Genomic DNA, 19,659 nt, shown 5'->3' with positions numbered 1-19,659 from the left:
TTTAGTGTTCTTAAATAGATTGTTAACTGTTTCCTATCAATATAGTATATTGCAGAACCTACCACATTTGCATCAATCTATAAAGCAAGAGCTTAATTCATGTCCTGAAACCTGATTTGTATGTAAAACCTTCATGTTCTCTTCTAATCTATGGTTACACAGTTTCTCATATTATATTACATAAACAAGTAAGATTCAACCACATCTACATTACACTTAACCATTGAAGATCGGGAAAGGCAGTAGAGAAAGCTTTACCGATTCAAAGAATATACAGCCACACACGTATAGAGTTGGCCTATATAGCATCTTGTTTATTTCGCCATAGCTCATGCTCAATAGGTTCGAACTCTTTCAAATTGTTCACTACGTTCTCAACTTTCTTCGCTATCTGATCACTATGCTCTTCAATAATCCTTGCAAACGCATCAAGCTGTTCCCTGTATGCTGCACATAGTCGCTTCTTGTTTCGCAGCTCTATCGTCAGTTCTTGAATTCTCTTATCCTTTTCGTCCTACAACAACAGCATAATTTACCAAAATGGTTTCATACATTTCTTGCTCAATTATTTAGTGTTACATTGCACAAGGACATAAGTGAAGTGTTATACTGACCAGAGTTTGGCGAGCCTCGCGAGGTGAAACAACGAGTGGATGGTTATGATCTTTGACGAATTTGGTAATAACCCATTTGCCAGAACGGTCATACTTAACATGAATCATGGCCTTGCAACCTTCTCTTGTGCTCGGTCTTGGTTTCCTGACAGATCCAAACTTGCCACGGATACTAACACAATGACCTTCTTTGTTACAACCAAATCTCCGGGCAAGGATCCTTCCGTCTTTCTCGGATCTCCGGCAAGACATTACACGCATCACAAAACCTAGACGTCTAGAGTAGTCATCATAGAACATCTTAGCAGCATCCTCGGATTCAAATTCAATACCTTCACGAGGCTCTATGGCAAAATCATCATCTGTGTTGTTGATGTTCTTCGTTGCTGGATCCTCCTCATCTTCCACTGCCACAAAAATAAGGGAAAATTACAGCTTTTTCTGTACTAGAAGATAGTTCGTCTATAATAATTATCTGAACAAGAATGTGTCGGAATTGAGAAAACTGAAACATAAAGACGAAAAGCAAATTGAAAGAATCCGACAAATCGCAATAGATAGCTGAAATAGTGAAGAAAATTAAGACCCAAAGACGAAAAAATCGATTGAAACCTAGCGAAATGTAATTGAAGAGTAGAGAAATTTAGCTTACTGGATTTGACTGACGATCAGAGTAGGATCTTCACAAGAGCGAGAGAGGTGGTGACCTAAATTAGAAATTGACTGGGTTAAATAGTAATGATGAAATATTTGTGGTGGTTTCCGTTAAAAATAGAAAAGTTCTCAGAAAAAAAAGATTGTTTTTGTAGTTGAACAGAAAAATAAAACAATTTTTTATATAATAATAACAATATTTTTAACTTGCATAGTGATATTAAAGTTTGCTAATTAAAACGACGCTAAGCTTATTTCTCGCTCGTTCTCTTTAAATTTGCTAATTTAATAATAACCAAAACACCTTAAGTTTATAACATTTTTTCCTTCGAAACTCCTAAAAAATTCCTCAAAAATTCCATAAAGCATATGTTACCCTTAGTTATTAATCACTTGTAAACTTTTTGTTTTGTTTGTAGTTTATTAATTATATATGTAATAATGAAATACATAAAGCTAGTCAAAAATGTTACTGTTTACTCTGTTTTTGAGTAATTTTTTAATTATGTTAGTTAGCATAATTTTATTATTATTTTATTTAACAACAACAGACTTGGTTAGAGAGATCGGAGAAAACAAAAATGAGCTATTAGTTGTCGCTGCTCTAACTGCGTACTCCAAACTCTCGAAGAAGGAAACTGATTTGAATCATCTAAAATTTTATATAACCACGGTGTTAGTGGTTGTAAATTTATTATTAATTTATAACTAAGGTGTAATAATGAAATACATAAAGCTAATAAATATGTTAAATGTAACTTTTTACACTTTTGAGTATTGTTTTATTATGTTAGTTTAGCGGATGCGTGGGAACTCAAACCGTCATAAACTGAATAATTAAACCAAACTGAATTTATCTATGAACCGGATGTCAAACCAACGAGAAGATCATTTAATTAAAAGTGAAGCATATTTTTGTAGCTTATGTTAGTATATATATTAAGCGTCATCATGCTCTGCCCTCTCGCTCAGGCATTAAACGGCAAGTCGATCTTTGAGTTTCCTTTTTTTTTTTTTTTTGTAGAATTGGGGAAATTCTCACAAAAGATGGTTGAAGAAGAAGTAGAAAACCCTAATTCGATTTCGATCGACATACTTCCCGATTTACTTGAAGAATTCTTCATTCGATTGCCCACGAAATCGATCCTCAAATGCAGAACCGTCTCAAAACAGTGGAGATCAATCCTGGAATCAAGGAGGTTCGCGGAGAGGCGTATGGCTCTTCAAAAAAGCCGCCGCAAAATCCTGGCTGCCTACAACTGCGACTGCGGCGGACCGAAGAGGCTCCTCCCCGAGTCACGCTTTGAAGGGGACGAAGAGATCGTCTATCTGCACTGCGACGCCTCACGGCCTTCCATGACTTGCCAAGGTTTGCTCTGCTTCCCCGAGCAAGATTGGTTCATCGTTTTGAACCCTTCTACCAGACAACTCCGCGGTTTCCCTTCCGGCTTGAACCATAGGCGCAGCTTTGGAATAGGTTATTCATTATCTATTAGACTTTAAACTTTTTGTATTTAGTATTAGCTTTTGCCATTCTCGAAACTGAATTGAAAAATTTTGTTTCAGGATTTTGGAAGACTTTCTCTCCGGGTAATTGGGCACTGGGATTTGGTAGAGACAAAGTTAATGGGAGATATAAAGTGGTGAGGATGTCTTTCTCTTTCCGGAGAGTTGGCCAAGAGGATCCTCTGGTGGAATGTGGTGTTCTTGATGTTGATACTGGTGAATGGCGGAAGCTGACTCCACCTCCTTATGCGGTCAACGCGGGAAGCAGATCGGTTTGTGTGAACGGTTCTATCTACTGGTTACACAATCAGGGGGTTTGCAAAGTACTAGCCTTGGATCTTCACAAAGAAGAGTTCCATGAAGTCCCCATTCCGGCTACCTCAATCACGCTGGACACTCAGATAGTGAACCTTGAGGACCGTCTAGTCCTTGCTATAACCAGAGTTACGCCTGAATGGATACTAGAGATATGGGGCATGGATACATGTACAGAGAGATGGAGCAAGACTTACTCCATAAGTCTGGATCATAGAGTTGTTTCCCGGCGAAGGCAGAAAAGGTGGTTCACTCCCGTGGCAGTTTCCAAGCAAGGGAATCTTGTCTTCTATGACAATAAGAATAGGCTCTTCAAATATTATCCAAGGACAGATGTTATTCGTTGTCTCTCCTTATACACTTGTGTTATGTCTCCTTATGTGGAAAATTTGGTCCGACTTCCGTTAAAACCAAGCCATCCGCATCCTTCTCGGGGAAATTTGGATTTCGAAGTGAGGATATCTAGATGCCGCTTGTTTTCGACGCCAGGTTCTTGGATATCCAAAGTTTTGAACCGAAATATTAGGATTCTAGATATTTTGTTTACCTCTATAGTAGTAGTTGGTTATATTTGCCTGCCTCTCTAGGAGTTACTTATCTAGTGTCAAACTATTCTTTGGTTCCATTTACTTCAAGATCTTGTGATATTTATTTTGCTAACTCATTAGTTATTTCTCTTCCTCTTCCCTTTGACATTTAAATTGATATAGGCAGAGTTTTATGGTTGCCTGCCCTTTCACACTCCTCTTCTGTGCAAGTAGATTCAATGCCTCAAACGTTCTACTTGTTTACGGAATTTGGATATTGACTAGGAGCAGAAGTTTATGCGATATACATACTATGAAAGTAATGGCTTAGCATAAAGAGATATTCACTTTGTTCCGAAAGACATCTTTTGCATAGATGTTGCAGACCAAATAAGCATTCACAAAGGCTACATCTATATTTTTACCAACTTCTACCCATGCTCCCTGATATGGGGAAGCATGTGACAAGTTAGTTTGGGGAGGAAAACTGAAAAAAGCATCTTCGATCAATGAGACATTGGAGTGGCTGAGTGATTTGGTGAGACAGGTTTCTAAATCAACCAAGTGGTTGAAATCTGAAGCAGCTGCAAAAAAACTGGAGTTATGGGTAGCATGTACAGACAGGGTTGGCTTGCCAGTGGCAAATGAAATGTGACAAGAACAGAGAGGGATGATAATGGTGTGTATAAATGTCGCAAAGAAAAGCTTGTTTGTATCTGATATATCAATCCGGTTGAGACAGAAAAATTTGCTGCATCGTTGACCCGACTGGACTGTGAAAGAAAAGTCAAAGCTAGTTTTTAATGAGTTTCAAGTAATAACAACTGCCTTGAGGATTGTAGCAAAGTAGCAAACCATCTAAAGCTGATGGAGTAAATACCTGCTCACACAAACTAAAATGTTTTGTCTGTATTTTGCATAATGATGAATGATGCAGGAGGAGTATGAAGATGCAGGAAACTCAAAAACTATTTTCGTTGGCTAATTAGCTGGAGAAATAGAAGCCAGTCTGGTGAAAAAGACATAAATACAAACCCGGTTTTTCACTTATGTTTTTTTTTTTTGTTAAAGCTTTCACTTATGTTTTTACTCGATTATATATAAATAGTAGGGGCCAAGGCCAGTAAAATAGTCCCCTTAAACTTAAGCCTCACTGACTGAAAAAGACTCGATCACAGTGATTGAATCCTATCTGAATCCAGTCGTCATGCTTCTCTTTTCCTCCGTTTTGGTTTTCCGATTTGCTCGGTACAAAAAAAAAAGAATCCACTTCCTGAACCCGCCTCGCCGAAATGGCTAACGATTCACTGAATCGGCTTCTATTGGAGTTTCTGTAAGCTCTATTTTTCTGGAAAAAGAGGATTGAACAATCACTGAGAGCTCGACATCGGATTCGACCCCAAGGTCGATGTTGTTTGCTTTGCCCGACGACGACGACTACATTAAATCTTCTTTTACGAATGGGCCCTAAAAGCCCATTATTATTGTCCAATTTTTTTGTATCCATCATTAGAAGAAGCCCATTAACTACCATCGAGTTGTTGTTTCTCTCTTTCAAATGTTGTTACCGAGTGATGATGATCAGACAGAATTCAAATTTTCTTTTTTCGTAAAAAAGAAAAAAACGGAAACCAGAGATCATAGCGCCAAAAAAAGAAGCTCGAGGAAGAAGCATAAGATCTTGTTTCGTCTTCTCACCGAGATTGATTTGTTCTTCTCTAGCTCTCAAGGTATATATATATATATATGTCTCTTAATCGCTTCTCTTGGTTGCTGAATCGCTCAATCTCAATGTATAAGACAAACAAGCTCCTTGTTTTGCTGAATCGAGTTTTTTAGATCTTCATCATCTGTTTGGTAACGAAAATGAGTTGTGTTCCTGAAATCTCATCCGCAAGTGGTTTCATCTGTCAATGGCTTCTTATTGTGTTTCCATCTGAATCGATCTCTGTCTTTCTGATGATAAAAATTGCTTTCCCTGAAAATCGACTGAAGAAACTTGTATTAAGTATCCTTATGAAACTACCTATATACGTTTCTCTGAATGAGATCTGTAATTGTCTCTTTAACAATCGAGAATCGTGTTTCTTCTGAATTTGATACTCTGATTATCATTCTAGTTTGTATTCCTGATGATGGCTTCTGATGAACCTGTCTCGGTCTCTGCCTCTCACACTGCTTAATTTGGAGTCGATTGCATGTGTTTTCTAATAAATTTCTTCAATAAACCTGATTACATGATCTGGAATCAATCCGCAAAGCGATTTTACTTGTTAAAATGATTGCAGATGGAAGATGTGGAGGATGAAGTTGCGGAAGTAGAGGCTGTCATCAATGAGGCTGATGCTGAGCCTGCAAATGTTGGAGAAATGGTGCATGCTGCAGCTCTATTTGTCCTCGACAGAGGCAGAGGTAAGGATTTGACTAATACTTTGATTTTGTTTCCCTATCATTATCATATCTGTGTTTTATCTCTTTTATCTTGAGAAACAGATTTGGCTCATGTCATTTGGGGAAACAAAGAGAAGATCGCTGTAGCATTTCTTGTCGGTACCGTGACGACCGTGGATCTCGCATGGGTAACCAGGTTCGGCATTGCAAGACTCAACATCTTCCGTAGGTTGAGGAGGTGAGTGAACTCGATTTACAATTCAACATACATTACTATTTTAGTATATATATATATATATATATATATATATATATATTGCTAGTGTTTGATGGACTCAAAGATTTGGGGTTGATGGTGATATATATAGTTAATCTAGATATGGATATAAAGGTTTGCTTAAGTATACATAATACTTCTGCATAATCGTATAAGTTCATTTTAATGGGTAACCATAGTTACTATAATAGGGGAAAATAGGACATTTTCTATAAACGATAGTGTCATTTAAAGAAGTACTAGTTTCACTATCTAAGAAATACTTTTGTTTTGTGGTTTATGTTTACCCTAGTCCATAAATCCAATGCATATAAAAAACTGAAATGATCACATCTGAGTCTGACATGACAAATAAAAAGTCTTTCAATACTTAAAGGGAAATATTTAAAGACAAAGACCAAATAAAAATGGTATTCCTAAGTTTTATCTATTTTTATTTTTTTAAAAAGACTTGATAAATTAACTAAGTTACAAACAACAAAAATCTACTTCCTACCCAAAATAAAATAATAATAAAAAAAATCTACTAGTATACATCCTTAATAACTATTTACCGTTCAGAGTCGTCCATTAAAATTATATAACTACTAATTAGTATTTTTAATTCTTATTTAAACCTTTATAAATGAAATCAAGCCTATATCCATAACGCAAACTTTTATCGGAAACGAAGGGAGACCCTCACGATTTTAAAATTCCTATAAAATCAGTTCTCCATGCAAAACCAAATACCCAATTGGTCATCACGCAGACTTCTGTTTAGGTAAAATTATTTTTAGAGTAAACAATAGGCAAATAGTTCCTTGAAAAAATATACAAAAAGAATAAAAATAGTTCCCTGATCATAGATTCGTAAGATTCAATATAATGATTCATAACAACGATTATGGGAAAAGACGAATAACAATAATATTAGATACAATAAAAAATAATTGAATTAGTATTAATTCATATAAAGCGATTTGATAAACTTAGATCAATAATGAATCATGTAAACAAAAACAACCGGTAAATGAGACGCAAATATGTGAAATCATTAATCTCTTAAAAATTAAAAATTATAGTTTAGATAAAACGATCTGTGTTAATTAATCAGAAACTTGAGAAAAAAAAAATCCAATAATAATCTCTTTCTTTCTCGTTTGTTTTTTGATTACAGTTTCAAGTTTCAACTGGCATTTATATATAATTTCTTGTTCGTCATCAAATGGTTTGAATGTTCGATCTTGGATATAAATCTCAGCTTGTTGCGTTATGTTCTATTTTTGCCTCTCAATCATGTTTTTAATTTGTAATTTTATCTTTACTTATTTCTGATGGCATAAATGCTTAACTTTCTCCACAATATGTGATTTTTTTTTCTTCAGATTCTTACATCGCAAAGAAAGAAGTGTTGGATACCATTTTCAAATCATTGAGATCATTGATCATATGATCATCCTGATCCATTTCCGTAGTTTCAGATACCCACTGAATGTAAGTAACTTTGGAAGCAAGTTTCATGTATGGTAGTGTATTTTCTTGTATTGTAAGTTTTAACTATTGTTCTTGAGAGATTAAAATTTTGTGGAAAGATAATTTCGAATATGTTAAGTAGTTTTAAGAAAACATGATGTTTTTATTGCAGATCATGGCTGCATGCTAGCTTCCTTCACGTTTGCTCATTTATTAATGACTTTATTCGATGATTCTCCCTTATCTTAATTAAGACGAGAATGATTCATAATATTTTGATTCCACCTCTCCTGAATGAAACCAACTTATAGTTTCTGTCAACATCTAGAGATCATGTTCAAATCATACCATTAGCTGGACACGAAACATGTAGAGAGAATATATATGTACACTAAGCTAAAAGAAACATTTCATTGTAACTTGACTTTCAGTCTTTGTCTAAGGGACTCGATTGCGTTCTGTATCCTGTTGCCTTCTCTCATTCTCACTTCCATAGACGCCTCATGTAAGTTTTGAATCCCTCGACCCAAGTCTGCAATCGAAGGAGCTGAGGGAAGAGACACAGCTGCACATTCGATCCCATCCCCATAGGCGAACAATCCTGCACATGTTACAAGACTGACTCCAAATGTCGCCAATGGTAAGGTGCCTATGGGTTTTGCTTGTCTTTTCCGCATAATCTCATAGAATGCAGTTCTCATTGCAGACAAACTTGTCTTTTCCACAGAAGCTATAATGCTATGTGTTACCGCTCTGATTTTCTCCGCGGACAAAGATGCTTTTACCAAAGATGTTGATTTGGCTCCAGAACTAGCAAAACCAGGTGCCATTACTTTTGATGGAGCTGCCACTTTAGTAAATGCAAATGTCACTGCCTTATGGGTATGTGTCAAGATTAGGTTCAATGAAACTGGTACTTTAAAAGTCACAATCTTGAAGAAAGGAGAAGCAGAAATGGCCTTGGTTAGTGATGAAGCACCCCAGATAGCAGTTGCACCGGCACCAACTGCTACCACCGGTTTATCAGATATTAGTCGCTTTAACTTTGAATCATTAGCCTTCTCGTCACTATCAAAATCTTGCACCATATGCTCAGACATATCTTTGACTTCTTGAGGAACACAAGTTTTCCAGTTTTTCCTAAGACCTGCAAGGCTACTTGCATCTACTACTGCTACTATGTTCTTAAACTTTTTAGCCTGGCTACGAAGAAGATCTGCCATAAGTGCGTATGATTTGTCTTCAGAAGAGAGCTGTGAAAATTGAACTTTGCCTCGGCTTGAACTTCCCATGTTCTTGATTGGTAGTCGCCCAGCATTGTTCAAAGCAATTCTTAGACCTTCAACTGCAATCTGAAAAAGGTAAACTTCAGAAATAACCTCTGTAGTCATAGATTCACCTCTATTTACATCAGATAACATCTTTCTGGCATTGGCTAGAGCTTTCCCAATAGATGGGAGATCACTGAATATATCATGAAGGTCAACAAGCAAGGGATAAAAGGATTGAGCAAATGCTGGAACCTCATGACTATTGGACTGTAACTCATTGGAAACTCCACTTGCAACACATCTTGATGGGCTAAGTTCTTTGTTGAGCTGATTGATCTGAAAAGATACCAACTTTAGCATCCGTGCTTGTACATCATTGGCTATCGAAAACCTTCGCGAGCTTGAAAATATAGCAGAGCCAAAATGTTGTGGTATGAGACTATTAGCTAAACCTTGCATCTTGCCTCCTGTCTCAATTTCTCCAGGGGAGGCTTCCACGGCACCGATAGTGACAAAAGGAGATTCGAGAACCAGAAACGATGAACCAACCTCCCCAGCAACCCTTTTGGCAGCCAATAAATGACCATTAAAACTTGTCCCAAAAATCTCCTTCAAAACCAAGATCCCTGCAACGCTTTCATACTTTTCTTTGTTAACCTTGTCAACAAAACACTGTATAAGAACTTTAAAAGCTGATGTAGGGATTGAATCACTTGAGCCATCTCCTAATACAATCTCCTCAACCTGAGCTTCCCCAAAAGCAGATTTGTTCACTTGAGCCACTACAGCACCAGGACGGATTTCGCGTATAAGAAACTCGGCATCAGTAGCAGATCTCTCGGATAAACTCTGAGAAGAAAGTATGTAGATAGTGGAATCATGCTCAGGGACTCTAATAGCAAACACAAAGTTCTTTGTACTCTCTGGCAGTGAAAGACTGTGAACAATCTTCTTAGATTCCTTGAGGTCACTGCTTTCAAGAATTGAAAAGGGCCATATGTTTTGCAGACCATTAGCCAAAAAAAAAGCGGCCATTATCGAATTGGATTCCAAAGACAGAGACTTTCAACCCCAGCAAAACGAAATCTGAACCGACCCCTATCGAATTGAATCGAGCTGCGCATAGATAAGCAATTGGTCTACTGAATCATGCAGGCGATTTCGTATGGGAAATTGATGATCGAAGCAAGCACTCACATGAAATCAACAAAGACAGATGGAGGGAGAAAATGTAGAAAACCAACCGTGGAGACACATAACACTGATCCTTGTGGCGGCTGATGACGGAGAAAGTACCTGGGTGATGCAAAGAATCGATTTCGAGAATAGTAGCAAGGCCGATGGTTCGAACCCAATAAACTCTGCCTCTCTCGCGTTGTCTCCTTTTAGGTCGATGAATCACGAAATCGCTCGCACACAGACCAAGCCACCGTCCGTTTACTTGTGTAATTCTAAAATGTGATTCCGGTTAAATATTCGGTTTGGTTCGGGTTGGTTTTCTTGATTTAGTCGGTTTTGACAATCTATATAAAAATGGCCAATAAGGAATTGGCGGCGCTTAAGTGGATAAATCACGTCGACGATATGAGATATGACGATACTGCGAATGTGAGCAGTGCATTCATGGAGTATTGGTTCGAGCAAGGTAACGAGGAGGAAGCTATCAAGTGTTACAATGATTTGAACTTGGTAAAAGTCACGAGAGCCACTACTATCAATACACTCCTGGACCTTCTTCTCAGGTATGGCAGAAGAGGTGAAGCTTGGTCCTTGTTCGACCAGGTTTTGCATAGCGAGGAACTGCTCCATTTTAATCAAGATACGCTAAACATCATGGTGGACGAGTGTTTCAAGACGGGTCGGTTTGACGTGGCAATCCGGACTTTCAAAAAGGTTAAAGCATCAAAGCTGAAATACGCGCAAGTTAGATGTTATAGAAACATTATCACTAGGTTTAGCGAGCGGGGCATGTTGTTCGAGGCATATTTAAAAGCAGGGAGACCCGTCGATGCTCTCCGAAACTCAAACAAGATGGTTGATGCATTTCTACGTGAGATTGCTTGGCTAACTTGCCTCTAGTTCTTTCAGGTCGATGAATCACGAATTCGCTCGCACGCACGCTGACATTGTCCCATACACTTTTCTTTATTTCTTTTTTGGGCCCTTTGTTTTTTTTTCTCTGTAAATCTAAATTGTGATTCCGGTTAGTTATTCGGTTTTGTTCGGATTGGTTATGTTCAGTTTCTTCATTTAGTCGGTTTTGACAATTCATATATATCTGAATTTTCTTTTGTTTTGTTCAATTCTTTGCATATAAATAAAACTAGCAGAGTTTATATAGATAACAACAAGGTAATTACTAATTAGTCTTTATATTAAAAACACACACACAATGAAATATATATAGTAAAAAATCAAAAAAAAAAAAAAAATATATATATATATATATAGTAAAAAATCTGTATGTATTATTTGGTTTCATAGATACGAAATTTGGTTATGCCTCGCGATAATTCATTCGGATATGGAATTTCACTCTAAATACGTTTTAATTTGGTTATATATTATTGTGACTAAGATATTGTGTGAATGAACATAAAATAAAATGACCGAATTGAAAACTGATATATTTTAGGCACCAGTGAATCTTACAATAACAAGAAAAGAAAACTATACTTTACAACTTTATACGGATCATCTATAAAGTGTGAAGAGTGTATACGTTCTTCATGTATTTGTTCTTATAATGTTTGTGTGCATTGCAAATTTCAAATACAAGTCTACACGTAAGTGCATGCATATTGTGTGTATCTTGTTTTAAGGAGAGAAATATAAGATCATGCCGTAGAAAATGTCACATATTTCAAGGGTCATGTGAATTAGTGTTCATGGTCCAAGTGTTCATACTAGTTTAGTACTAATTATTACATATTCGTATTATAAGGAAAAAAAAAATGTAATGCAGAAGTTTTAACAGCACAATTTATGAAGCTCTCTCAGTGCATAAAACGAATGCATATCATCAATTAATGTTCGTGTTGACGTTAAAGTAGGTTTTGTATAAGAATAGTACTAAACGAAGTTACGAACCACATAATAATAAAACAAAATCAGAAGTAGTAGTAGAGAAACTACAAAACACAAGTCTAAGCGAAAGAAACATTCGACAAAAAAAAAAGCCAAAACTTGGATACAAATACAATCCCTTCCATCACCCGCGTGACACGTCAGCCTCGCGGAAGCTTCATTACCACTCATACTAAAATCTTATTGGTCTGTCACAATCAACATGTGTGAGCACTAGATTGAGACACAAATCATACTTTTGTTATTTATTTAATTGTTTTTTTTTTTTGTTTTGGGATGTTTTGGTTTGTTTATTTATTTCCAAAAGAAACGCAATAAAACGGTGTTGTGAAATCAAAGCAAAAAACACAATACAAAGGGGAAGGAAGGGTCGTGCGTGAGAGAATAAGAGCGCACTTCCATCGACCGACGCATTCATCTTCTTCCTCATATCTCTCTCTCTGTATATTCAGGTCGAGGAGAGTTCTCGATCCTGTTACATTTCTGCAATTTAGATCTTTACACAGACGAGAAGGGAGGTTAGGCAGTGAGTATATAAAATTTCGTCTGGATCTACACGGTTTTAGCGGGAAGAGGTTTTGATTTGGGGAATGCGTTGTTGAGCTGATCTTATAGGTTGATTGAGGTTTGTCTCATCGATCTGGCTCCAAATTTTATTACTTTCCCCGAGTTTGATTCCTGTGTTGTAAATAAAAATGTGATTTTTACAATGCTCGATTCAGCTCTCTGCTTACATTCTTGTTTTTCATTAAGGTTTTAAGATCTCATTTTGCACTCATTTTCTTTGTGAATTGTGGGGTTTTATTGCTGCTATTGAGATCTGATCGTGGGTTTTCACTTCAGTATTCAGAAATCACACTTTGATTCTGCGGTTTTGATTGAGTTCCTCCTTACGTTGATGATACTTTTTTGTTTAAAAGGTGTTTCCTTTTCCTTGTAGGCTTAGCTCGGTCTAGAATTTGTTAGCTTGGGAAAGGCCGATGAAGAACGGGATGGCCGAATGCAGTGTATGTCGTTCAAGGTTGGTTTCTCCCAGTAGCAGAGCTATATCGAGAGCTTATGATACCCACAAGATTAGAGTATCTTCTAAACAACGGGCCCTCAATGTCTTTTTGGTAGTCGGTGACTGCATGCTAGTTGGTCTACAGGTAATATTGTCTTCCAACAACCCGTCTTAAACATTAGCGATTTCAATACTACTACTACGATGCATCTGTGATTTACTTGTTGTTGAGTCATGTACAATTGTAGTAGGTTGTTGTCTTTCTTTCTTCCTATTCGTCATTTGTTGTTAAACTTTCTTAAAAAATTTACATTTTTTCCTTTATGTCCTTGCAGCCTGTCTTAGTGTATATGTGTAAAGTGGATGGGAAGTTCAACTTTAGTCCTATTAGCGTCAACTTCTTGACAGAAATTGCAAAAGTTATTTTTGCCATTGTCATGCTATTGTTCCAGGTACGTTTCTGAATTGACTTTAGTTCTTGCAAAATATCAGTTTTGTTTGTGGGCCATTTAAGTTTCTTTCTTGCATTTACAACTACTTGGTAGATGTTTCTTCTGCACTAGAATATGAACCAATTGCTAAGGTTGTTGAAGAGTGATAAATTCATATTCCATTTCTGTATGTATCTTTAGGGTGGGCGTGTTGAGGTTGATTAACTAGTAATGGAATGAGATGGGGCTCACATTCATATTTGTGCATATAGAGAGTTTCTTGGTTTTCCTTCGGAAATTGGCCTCCCTTTTAATACTTTAATTTTTTTTGTGGTAATGTTGTAGGCCAGACACCAAAAAGTTGGAGAGAAACCTCTACTATCTCTTTCCACGTTTGTCCAGGTATATCTTTGTGGCACTTAAGCGATTTGGAAGTACTAGGATTGTGGCATGGTCACATACAGTATTAATATTTAGTTTCTTGAAATCTTAATGTCTAAGAAGTGTGATATATGTTATACATCTGGTTTTCGAAGCATGATTTTTTAAAATGTAGATGTTATGTCACCACTAGATCCATCTAAGTACTATATTTTTCCTGCATTAGTTCCTGCTATTAAACTCTTTGAATAATTCTTTTTATACTATTTATAGTGCAAGTTGCAGTAACACTAGCCTTTTTATCGCAGGCAGCTCGGAATAATGTGCTTCTCGCTGTTCCGGCAGGGCTGTATGCCATTAATAACTATCTTAAATTCACAATGCAGGTACGTGTGCTTCTTCATTTCATTTTGTGCATCATTTGATAATTAATCTGCAGAAATTCAATTTCATTAAAAAAATTTCTTAGTTGTTTTGAGTTTTAATTTAAAAAAGGTATTTTGCTTTCTGGCGAAAATGTATTATTTGGTGGTTTACTCTATAATAACTTAGCAATGGTTTTGGAATGTGAGGAAGCCTGATATGGTTGTTAACATACTTCATATGAGGTTTCTGTAAGAATCTTTGGTTTTCTTGCTCCTCGAGAATATACCTTAATTTGATCAAATTTGTTGATCCTTGATTTTGTTACTTTACATCACTCCTTGTAGACACTACTTGTCCCTAAGAATATTATACAATCATCCTAAGTAGAGGTTATTTCCGCCCTCTGTTTTCCCTTATCGCTATCTTCCCAAGTTCAGCTCAACATTCTGCAATATGACATGCTGCCTTTTTGGTGATAGATGTTTGAACTTGCTGTGAAAGTTGCACTGAACAATTGCTTATAAGATAGTTACATTTTGCTCTGCTGTTGTATATATCTTTCCTTCTTGACTACTATTTGGCTCCATCTTTCTTTCAATTATTTAGTTTCACACAAAGATTCACTTTTCTGCTGTGCCAGCTATATTTCAATCCTGCTACTGTGAAGATGCTCAGCAATTTAAAGGTTCTGGTAATTGCTGTACTACTGAAGATGATAATGAAGCGACGCTTTTCCATCATACAGGTCAGGTTCAATGACTTTTATAGTACCAGACATATTCTATATGACCTTCCTTCCTTACCTCAAAGCTCGTAATGGGATTTATTATGTTACTTTTTTTTTGTTGTAGTGGGAAGCACTTGCGCTCTTGCTGATAGGGATTAGTGTAAATCAGCTGCGTTCTCTTCCTGAAGGTGCTACTACTGTGGCTGTTCCAATTGCTACGGGTGCATACATCTGTACCTTTATTTTTGTAAGTTACATTTCTTGGCTCTTATATATCATTCCTTTGGAATTTGTTATGGAAGTGATTTTATGCACATAGTCACTTGTAAGTAATGCAATTGCTTACCTGTTGCTGCATCAAAAAGAAGTTGCAATTCGTGCTAGATGCTTATTCAGCACATCATCATGCAGGTTACTGTCCCATCTTTGGCATCTGTCTACAACGAGTATGCTCTAAAGAGCCAATACGACACAAGCATTTATCTTCAGGTTAGCTAATCTCGATACACATTTTTTCCATATAGCTTCAGAGAAATGAAAGACTTGTAGTAATATAGAAAGCCTCGTGGTAACCGTTGCTTGTAACTGCTGGTTAATGGTGTTGATTCTTTAGTATTGTAAACTTTGAGGCAAATCGCTGGAAAATGCATGACCATCACAACTCGTGTATCCCACTAGCAGATTCTATTTTCTAAACAGAACTCTTGGCCTGGGTTGTTGAACTATCTTTTGCAATTCTATGGTCGAGTACTCGAGTTAATTGTGTTAACTAACGCTGTGGTCAGTTACTCTTTAGAACAGAACTTTTGCCTCATGTTGTTGAACTTTCTCTGTTCATTGGTCTATGCAGCTCTTTTAGCGATGTTGTTGAATATGTCCTGTTCTTTACCCTAGTCAAATTATAAGATGTTGATCCTCTCCTAAGTTCTGAATGTACATGTGTTCTGAATGTAAAACTTTAATTTCCCTGGTGCAGAACTTATTTCTCTATGGTTATGGTGCGATATTCAACTTCCTCGGAATACTAGGAACTGTTATATATAAAGGTATGGATGTTTTTAATACGGCCGAGAAGAACATAAAAGCTTCTTAAGTCCTGTTAGATGCTATGCTCACGATTTTGCTATGGTGTCGACAGGTCCTGGCAGTTTTGACATCCTACAAGGACATTCTAGGGCTACTGTGTTTCTGATACTGAACAACGCAGCACAAGGGATTCTATCCTCCTTTTTCTTCAAATATGCAGGTAAAAGTAACAATAGTTAGTAGTTATATCCAATTAATTTATGGATTAGTTCTGAATATGGAGGTTCAATATATGAAAATTTTGAAATTTGCTATATACTGCATGTTTTGAAAATAAAAAACCTCTTCAGTAAGATTGTTTTCATGGATATTTAGTCGTATTCATCTCTGTATGTTTTCAGATACAATCTTGAAGAAATATTCATCAACGGTTGCCACAATATTTACCGGCATAGCATCTGCAGCACTCTTTGGACATGTATTAACCATGAATTTCCTTCTGGGGATTTCTATAGTTTTCATTTCAATGCATCAGGTAATCCAATACGAACTGTTCCCAGGTGTAGCAATTAAGTATTAACCTACAAAAAGGAGCCTCTAAGAGGCTGCCTCCTTTTCATCACTAATGTTGTTCTGCCTCATATTTAATGCAGTTCTTTTCACCCCTTTCAAAAGCTAAAGATGAGCAACAAAACGGAAACCTAGAATTAGTTAAGGAAAAGGATGGTCATGGGTGCGTGTTTTCATTGATCATTATTGTTACTTTCATATGCTTGGATTTGCACAATTTTAACTTATTTTCTTCTTCTGATATTTCCATCAGGGGTAAAGACTCACTATTCATCAACATGGCAGCGGGAGCAAATGAAGAGGTGAGGAACACACACACATTCCCATCTTCAGCGAAATTTAGTTCTTGTAATTTTATGACAAGCTAATCACGTTTTGTCTTTCTTCTCTGTTTATGCAGGCTAGTCACCGTGTTGAATCAGACGACCGAGAGCCGCTTCTTCCCAGATAAAAACATCCCCGTGTAAGAAGCAAAACCTCCTACAAACTTCATCATACTATCAAAACTAAGATGGACATGCTGGAACCTACCATATCTATACTCATATATGCATTTGAACTTGTTGCAGGACTTCTGTTTCGAAGAATTCTTTTGGCCAAGATTATTTTAGAGATCAGGAAATTTCGATAGTATACTACACGGATTCAGCGCAATAAACTTTGAGAGGTTGAGTCCTTTTCACCGTGCTGCAATTCTCCCAAAGAGTCAGTTAAGTTCGTTAAGAAACATCTTTAGAGCCTAAACCTGTATTCTTTTTCGGATAGAACAATAACAACTCTTCAACGTTATATGTATTTTTAAAGCATCTTCCTTATGCTTTCGTGCTCTATGAATATACAAATAGCTTAAAAGTTACAAAAGACTCTGAGTACACTAGAGAGTTTAGTCCGAACCGGTTGGTTAAACCAAACCGGAAGTCTTCAACTAACTCCATTCTCAGTCCAGAAGCGAACATCACACAATGAACATGACTTCGTGCTCTTCTTCTTCTGCTTCTTCTTTCCCACGACTCTTCGCCACCAAATCCCAAATCTACAAGTCTCCTCTTTTATCCTTCTCCACTCCGAAACGCCGTCGCCCACGTCCTCGCCGGAACCGGAAATCTAATGGCTCATCCTACGAATACAGTGACCGCAATCTTCTCACAATCTCCACTTCGTCTCCCACCGGTGACGAAGACCAAAGTCTCAGCTTAACCCTAGACGTTCACGGGATTTCAAAATTAGCTAATTCCCGTTTCCAGTTGTTACTCGATTCCGGCAAAGACGCATTCTCCGACTTGCAGACACTAATCGCGCTCGATGATAACCGGAGAGTTGTTGTTTCCTGCAAGAAATCAACTATGCAGTTCGTCGGCGGTGTGGTTGTGCTTGGACTCGTACTCGGCTTTGCAATTAGGGTCCTTGTGAAATTAGGATCAGCTTTAAAGGGTAATTTCCAAAGTAATCCCAAATTTGTAGTTAGGAGAGATAGGAGTCTTGGTGGGAAGGAAGTGGTTGTCTCTGTTGATAGCATTCGTTCATCTTCAAGGGATTCGAAAAGCTTCATGGCTTCTGATCAAGCTTCTCAAAGTAACTCTATACCCAGAAATCTCCAGCTTAAATCTCAGAATAATTTGCCGAAATGGTGGCCTACTTCATTGCCTAGCCAGAACTTGGATGTGGTGGACAAAGAAGAGTATCAAAGAGAAGCCAACAGAATCGTTCGAGGTCGCTTCTAAATTCCATGCAAAGTCCTCATTTTGTTTGCTCTATGTTTTTTCTGCAAGCTATATCTTAAAGACGTTTCATTTGCTTTGTTACAGGTAGAAAGCCTAAACAGCTGAAAGATTTCATTTTTACAAAATGGTATTAGTATTACTTATGTGTTCATGGTTTCATCCTACAAATGTAACTTACTTGTTTAGTTTCCAGCAATCGTGGATAACAGAACCAGCGGAAAGGACATCACGGATGATGATATTATTCAAGTTAGTATTTGTTTGCTTTCTTCTTTCCCTCGACTCTGTAACTATCTTGAAGAAATTGGATTAACCGGGTTACTCTCTTTTCTTGTTGTTATGAAATTATATACAGCTTCGTAGAGTATGTAGAATTTCTGGAGTACAAGTATCTTTTGAGCCAACAAATACACGAGATTCCTTTTACCGCACATCTATTGATTTTGTCCTGAATGCTTGCAGCAGGTGTCTCTTTATTGACCTTTACTTATTAGGTAGATTCTACTCGTTTGTCCTTTGCTATGGTTCTGAACTTGTTTGGTAACTCTCTGTAGAGCTCCTTGGGAGTCTTCTTCTGTTGAGATTTGTAGTGAAGATGCTCGAGAGTTCATTGCTGGGATCGCTGAAAACATTGGACTTGCAAAGATAGATGCTGCTAGAATGGTTTCTGCAGCGGTTGCTGCACGCACACGTTCATGGTTTCTACAAGCTTGGGTCACTTTCTATCCTTCTTCTAGTGTCAGCAGTATTGCTTTTTTTTTTTACATGAATCCTAGATGAACGAATGCATTATTCTCAGCAAATATTCATTTTACTGCAGGCTTTGGAGATACAAGGAAAACAATCTGAATCGGTGGCGGAACTATCAAAAATATGCCTCATTCATCGCATATTTCCTCCTAACGAGTACTCTGTATGTGCCTTTTGTTTCTTTGCAAGTTCAAGATTTTTTCCCCATTCAATCTCTCCCATATTTTTCACAAAACTCCATTTCTTGGTTACCGATAATCAGGCTGAAATGGAAATGGTTGCAAGAGGCTTGGAGAAACTCATGAAGCTTGAAGAGCGACAGTCTCTACTGAAAACGTTTGTTGGAATGTGCTGCAGTAAAGACAGTCAAAGAAGTGCAGCTGAGGCTCTGGGTTTGGTGCACTGGTAACAAAAATTGATTTGACGCAGATTTTTCAACTTTTAGTGACAGATAAGCATTTCAAACACTGTCATACTCAACTTAACAGAATGAATTTCAAGTAATTGAATAGTTCAGAAAATGTTCTTATTCTAGTGATTGAGTGACTCTTTAAGACAATAAAATCATAAATTACGTAATTTGTTTA

General features: G+C 37.1%; 5 protein-coding genes across 6 annotated transcripts; 3 read left to right on the top strand and 2 right to left on the bottom strand.

Annotated features, from left to right (window-relative positions):
• Positions 1-115: 115 nt before the first annotated feature.
• On the bottom strand, positions 116-1,391 carry LOC17890305 (protein FAR1-RELATED SEQUENCE 5). The gene is made up of 3 exons (XM_006294936.2): positions 1,267-1,391; positions 615-1,021; positions 116-514 (listed from the first exon to the last, which is right to left on the bottom strand). Coding segments are annotated over exons 1-3 (624 nt in total). The 5' UTR covers positions 1,268-1,391; the 3' UTR covers positions 116-298.
• Positions 1,392-2,255: 864 nt separating this feature from the next.
• On the top strand, positions 2,256-3,832 carry LOC17888807 (F-box/LRR-repeat protein At2g43260). The gene is made up of 2 exons (XM_006294221.2): positions 2,256-2,745; positions 2,835-3,832. The coding sequence occupies exons 1-2, from the start codon at positions 2,316-2,318 to the stop codon at positions 3,674-3,676; spliced, it is 1,272 nt and encodes a 423-aa protein (XP_006294283.1). The 5' UTR covers positions 2,256-2,315; the 3' UTR covers positions 3,677-3,832.
• A 4,168-nt stretch (positions 3,833-8,000) lies between these two features.
• LOC17889059 lies at positions 8,001-10,430 on the bottom strand. Of its 2 annotated transcripts, none has more exons than XM_023785048.1 (2): positions 9,263-10,430; positions 8,001-9,091 (listed from the first exon to the last, which is right to left on the bottom strand). In XM_023785048.1, the coding sequence occupies exons 1-2, from the start codon at positions 10,043-10,045 to the stop codon at positions 8,150-8,152; spliced, it is 1,725 nt and encodes a 574-aa protein (XP_023640816.1). In that variant the 5' UTR covers positions 10,046-10,430; the 3' UTR covers positions 8,001-8,149. The 2 variants fall into 2 exon arrangements, with proteins under 2 accessions (XP_023640816.1, XP_023640815.1); XM_023785047.1 differs by having other exon boundaries at positions 8,001-10,126; positions 10,255-10,430.
• A 2,006-nt stretch (positions 10,431-12,436) lies between these two features.
• Positions 12,437-17,416, top strand: LOC17888811 (CMP-sialic acid transporter 2). Its single transcript, XM_006294263.2, has 15 exons — positions 12,437-12,722; positions 13,038-13,245; positions 13,436-13,552; positions 13,877-13,933; positions 14,221-14,298; positions 14,919-15,023; positions 15,130-15,252; positions 15,417-15,494; positions 15,982-16,051; positions 16,144-16,251; positions 16,433-16,566; positions 16,685-16,764; positions 16,855-16,903; positions 17,002-17,064; positions 17,171-17,416. The coding sequence occupies exons 2-14, from the start codon at positions 13,078-13,080 to the stop codon at positions 17,050-17,052; spliced, it is 1,218 nt and encodes a 405-aa protein (XP_006294325.1). The 5' UTR covers positions 12,437-12,722; positions 13,038-13,077; the 3' UTR covers positions 17,053-17,064; positions 17,171-17,416.
• A 54-nt stretch (positions 17,417-17,470) lies between these two features.
• Positions 17,471-19,651, top strand: LOC17888041. Its single transcript, XM_006294179.2, has 6 exons — positions 17,471-18,311; positions 18,516-18,571; positions 18,678-18,787; positions 18,877-19,036; positions 19,143-19,235; positions 19,335-19,651. Exons 1-6 carry the CDS (start codon positions 17,564-17,566, stop codon positions 19,479-19,481), a joined length of 1,314 nt encoding a protein of 437 aa, XP_006294241.1. The 5' UTR covers positions 17,471-17,563; the 3' UTR covers positions 19,482-19,651.
• Positions 19,652-19,659: the final 8 nt, after the last annotated feature.

The sequence above is a fragment of the Capsella rubella genome, unplaced genomic scaffold (assembly GCF_000375325.1).
Source record: "Capsella rubella cultivar Monte Gargano unplaced genomic scaffold, Caprub1_0 scaffold_4, whole genome shotgun sequence".
NCBI classification, from domain to species: Eukaryota; Viridiplantae; Streptophyta; class Magnoliopsida; order Brassicales; family Brassicaceae; genus Capsella; species Capsella rubella.
Note: the sequence above shows the minus strand (reverse complement) of the source record. Positions and strands in the feature narration are given on the sequence as shown.

What these genes read in the sequence shown, in the direction of transcription:
- LOC17890305 (XM_006294936.2), bottom strand. An exon ending in GCGAGGCTCGCCAAACTCTG is followed by an intron (nt 515 to 614) that starts GTCAGTATAACA and finishes CTGTTGTTGTAG; the next exon opens with GACGAAAAGGATAAGAGAAT.
- LOC17888807 (XM_006294221.2), top strand. Translation starts at nt 2,316, where the DNA reads ATGGTTGAAGAAGAAGTAGAAAACCCTAATTCGATTTCGATCGACATA. An exon ending in TAGGCGCAGCTTTGGAATAG is followed by an intron (nt 2,746 to 2,834) that starts GTTATTCATTAT and finishes ATTTTGTTTCAG; the next exon opens with GATTTTGGAAGACTTTCTCT.
- LOC17889059 (XM_023785047.1), bottom strand. Translation starts at nt 10,045, where the DNA reads ATGGCCGCTTTTTTTTTGGCTAATGGTCTGCAAAACATATGGCCCTTT.
- LOC17888811 (XM_006294263.2), top strand. Translation starts at nt 13,078, where the DNA reads ATGAAGAACGGGATGGCCGAATGCAGTGTATGTCGTTCAAGGTTGGTT. An exon ending in TTGTCATGCTATTGTTCCAG is followed by an intron (nt 13,553 to 13,876) that starts GTACGTTTCTGA and finishes GTAATGTTGTAG; the next exon opens with GCCAGACACCAAAAAGTTGG. An exon ending in CTCTTTCCACGTTTGTCCAG is followed by an intron (nt 13,934 to 14,220) that starts GTATATCTTTGT and finishes TTTTTATCGCAG; the next exon opens with GCAGCTCGGAATAATGTGCT.
- LOC17888041 (XM_006294179.2), top strand. Translation starts at nt 17,564, where the DNA reads ATGAACATGACTTCGTGCTCTTCTTCTTCTGCTTCTTCTTTCCCACGA. An exon ending in CATGGTTTCTACAAGCTTGG is followed by an intron (nt 19,037 to 19,142) that starts GTCACTTTCTAT and finishes ATTTTACTGCAG; the next exon opens with GCTTTGGAGATACAAGGAAA. An exon ending in TTCCTCCTAACGAGTACTCT is followed by an intron (nt 19,236 to 19,334) that starts GTATGTGCCTTT and finishes ACCGATAATCAG; the next exon opens with GCTGAAATGGAAATGGTTGC.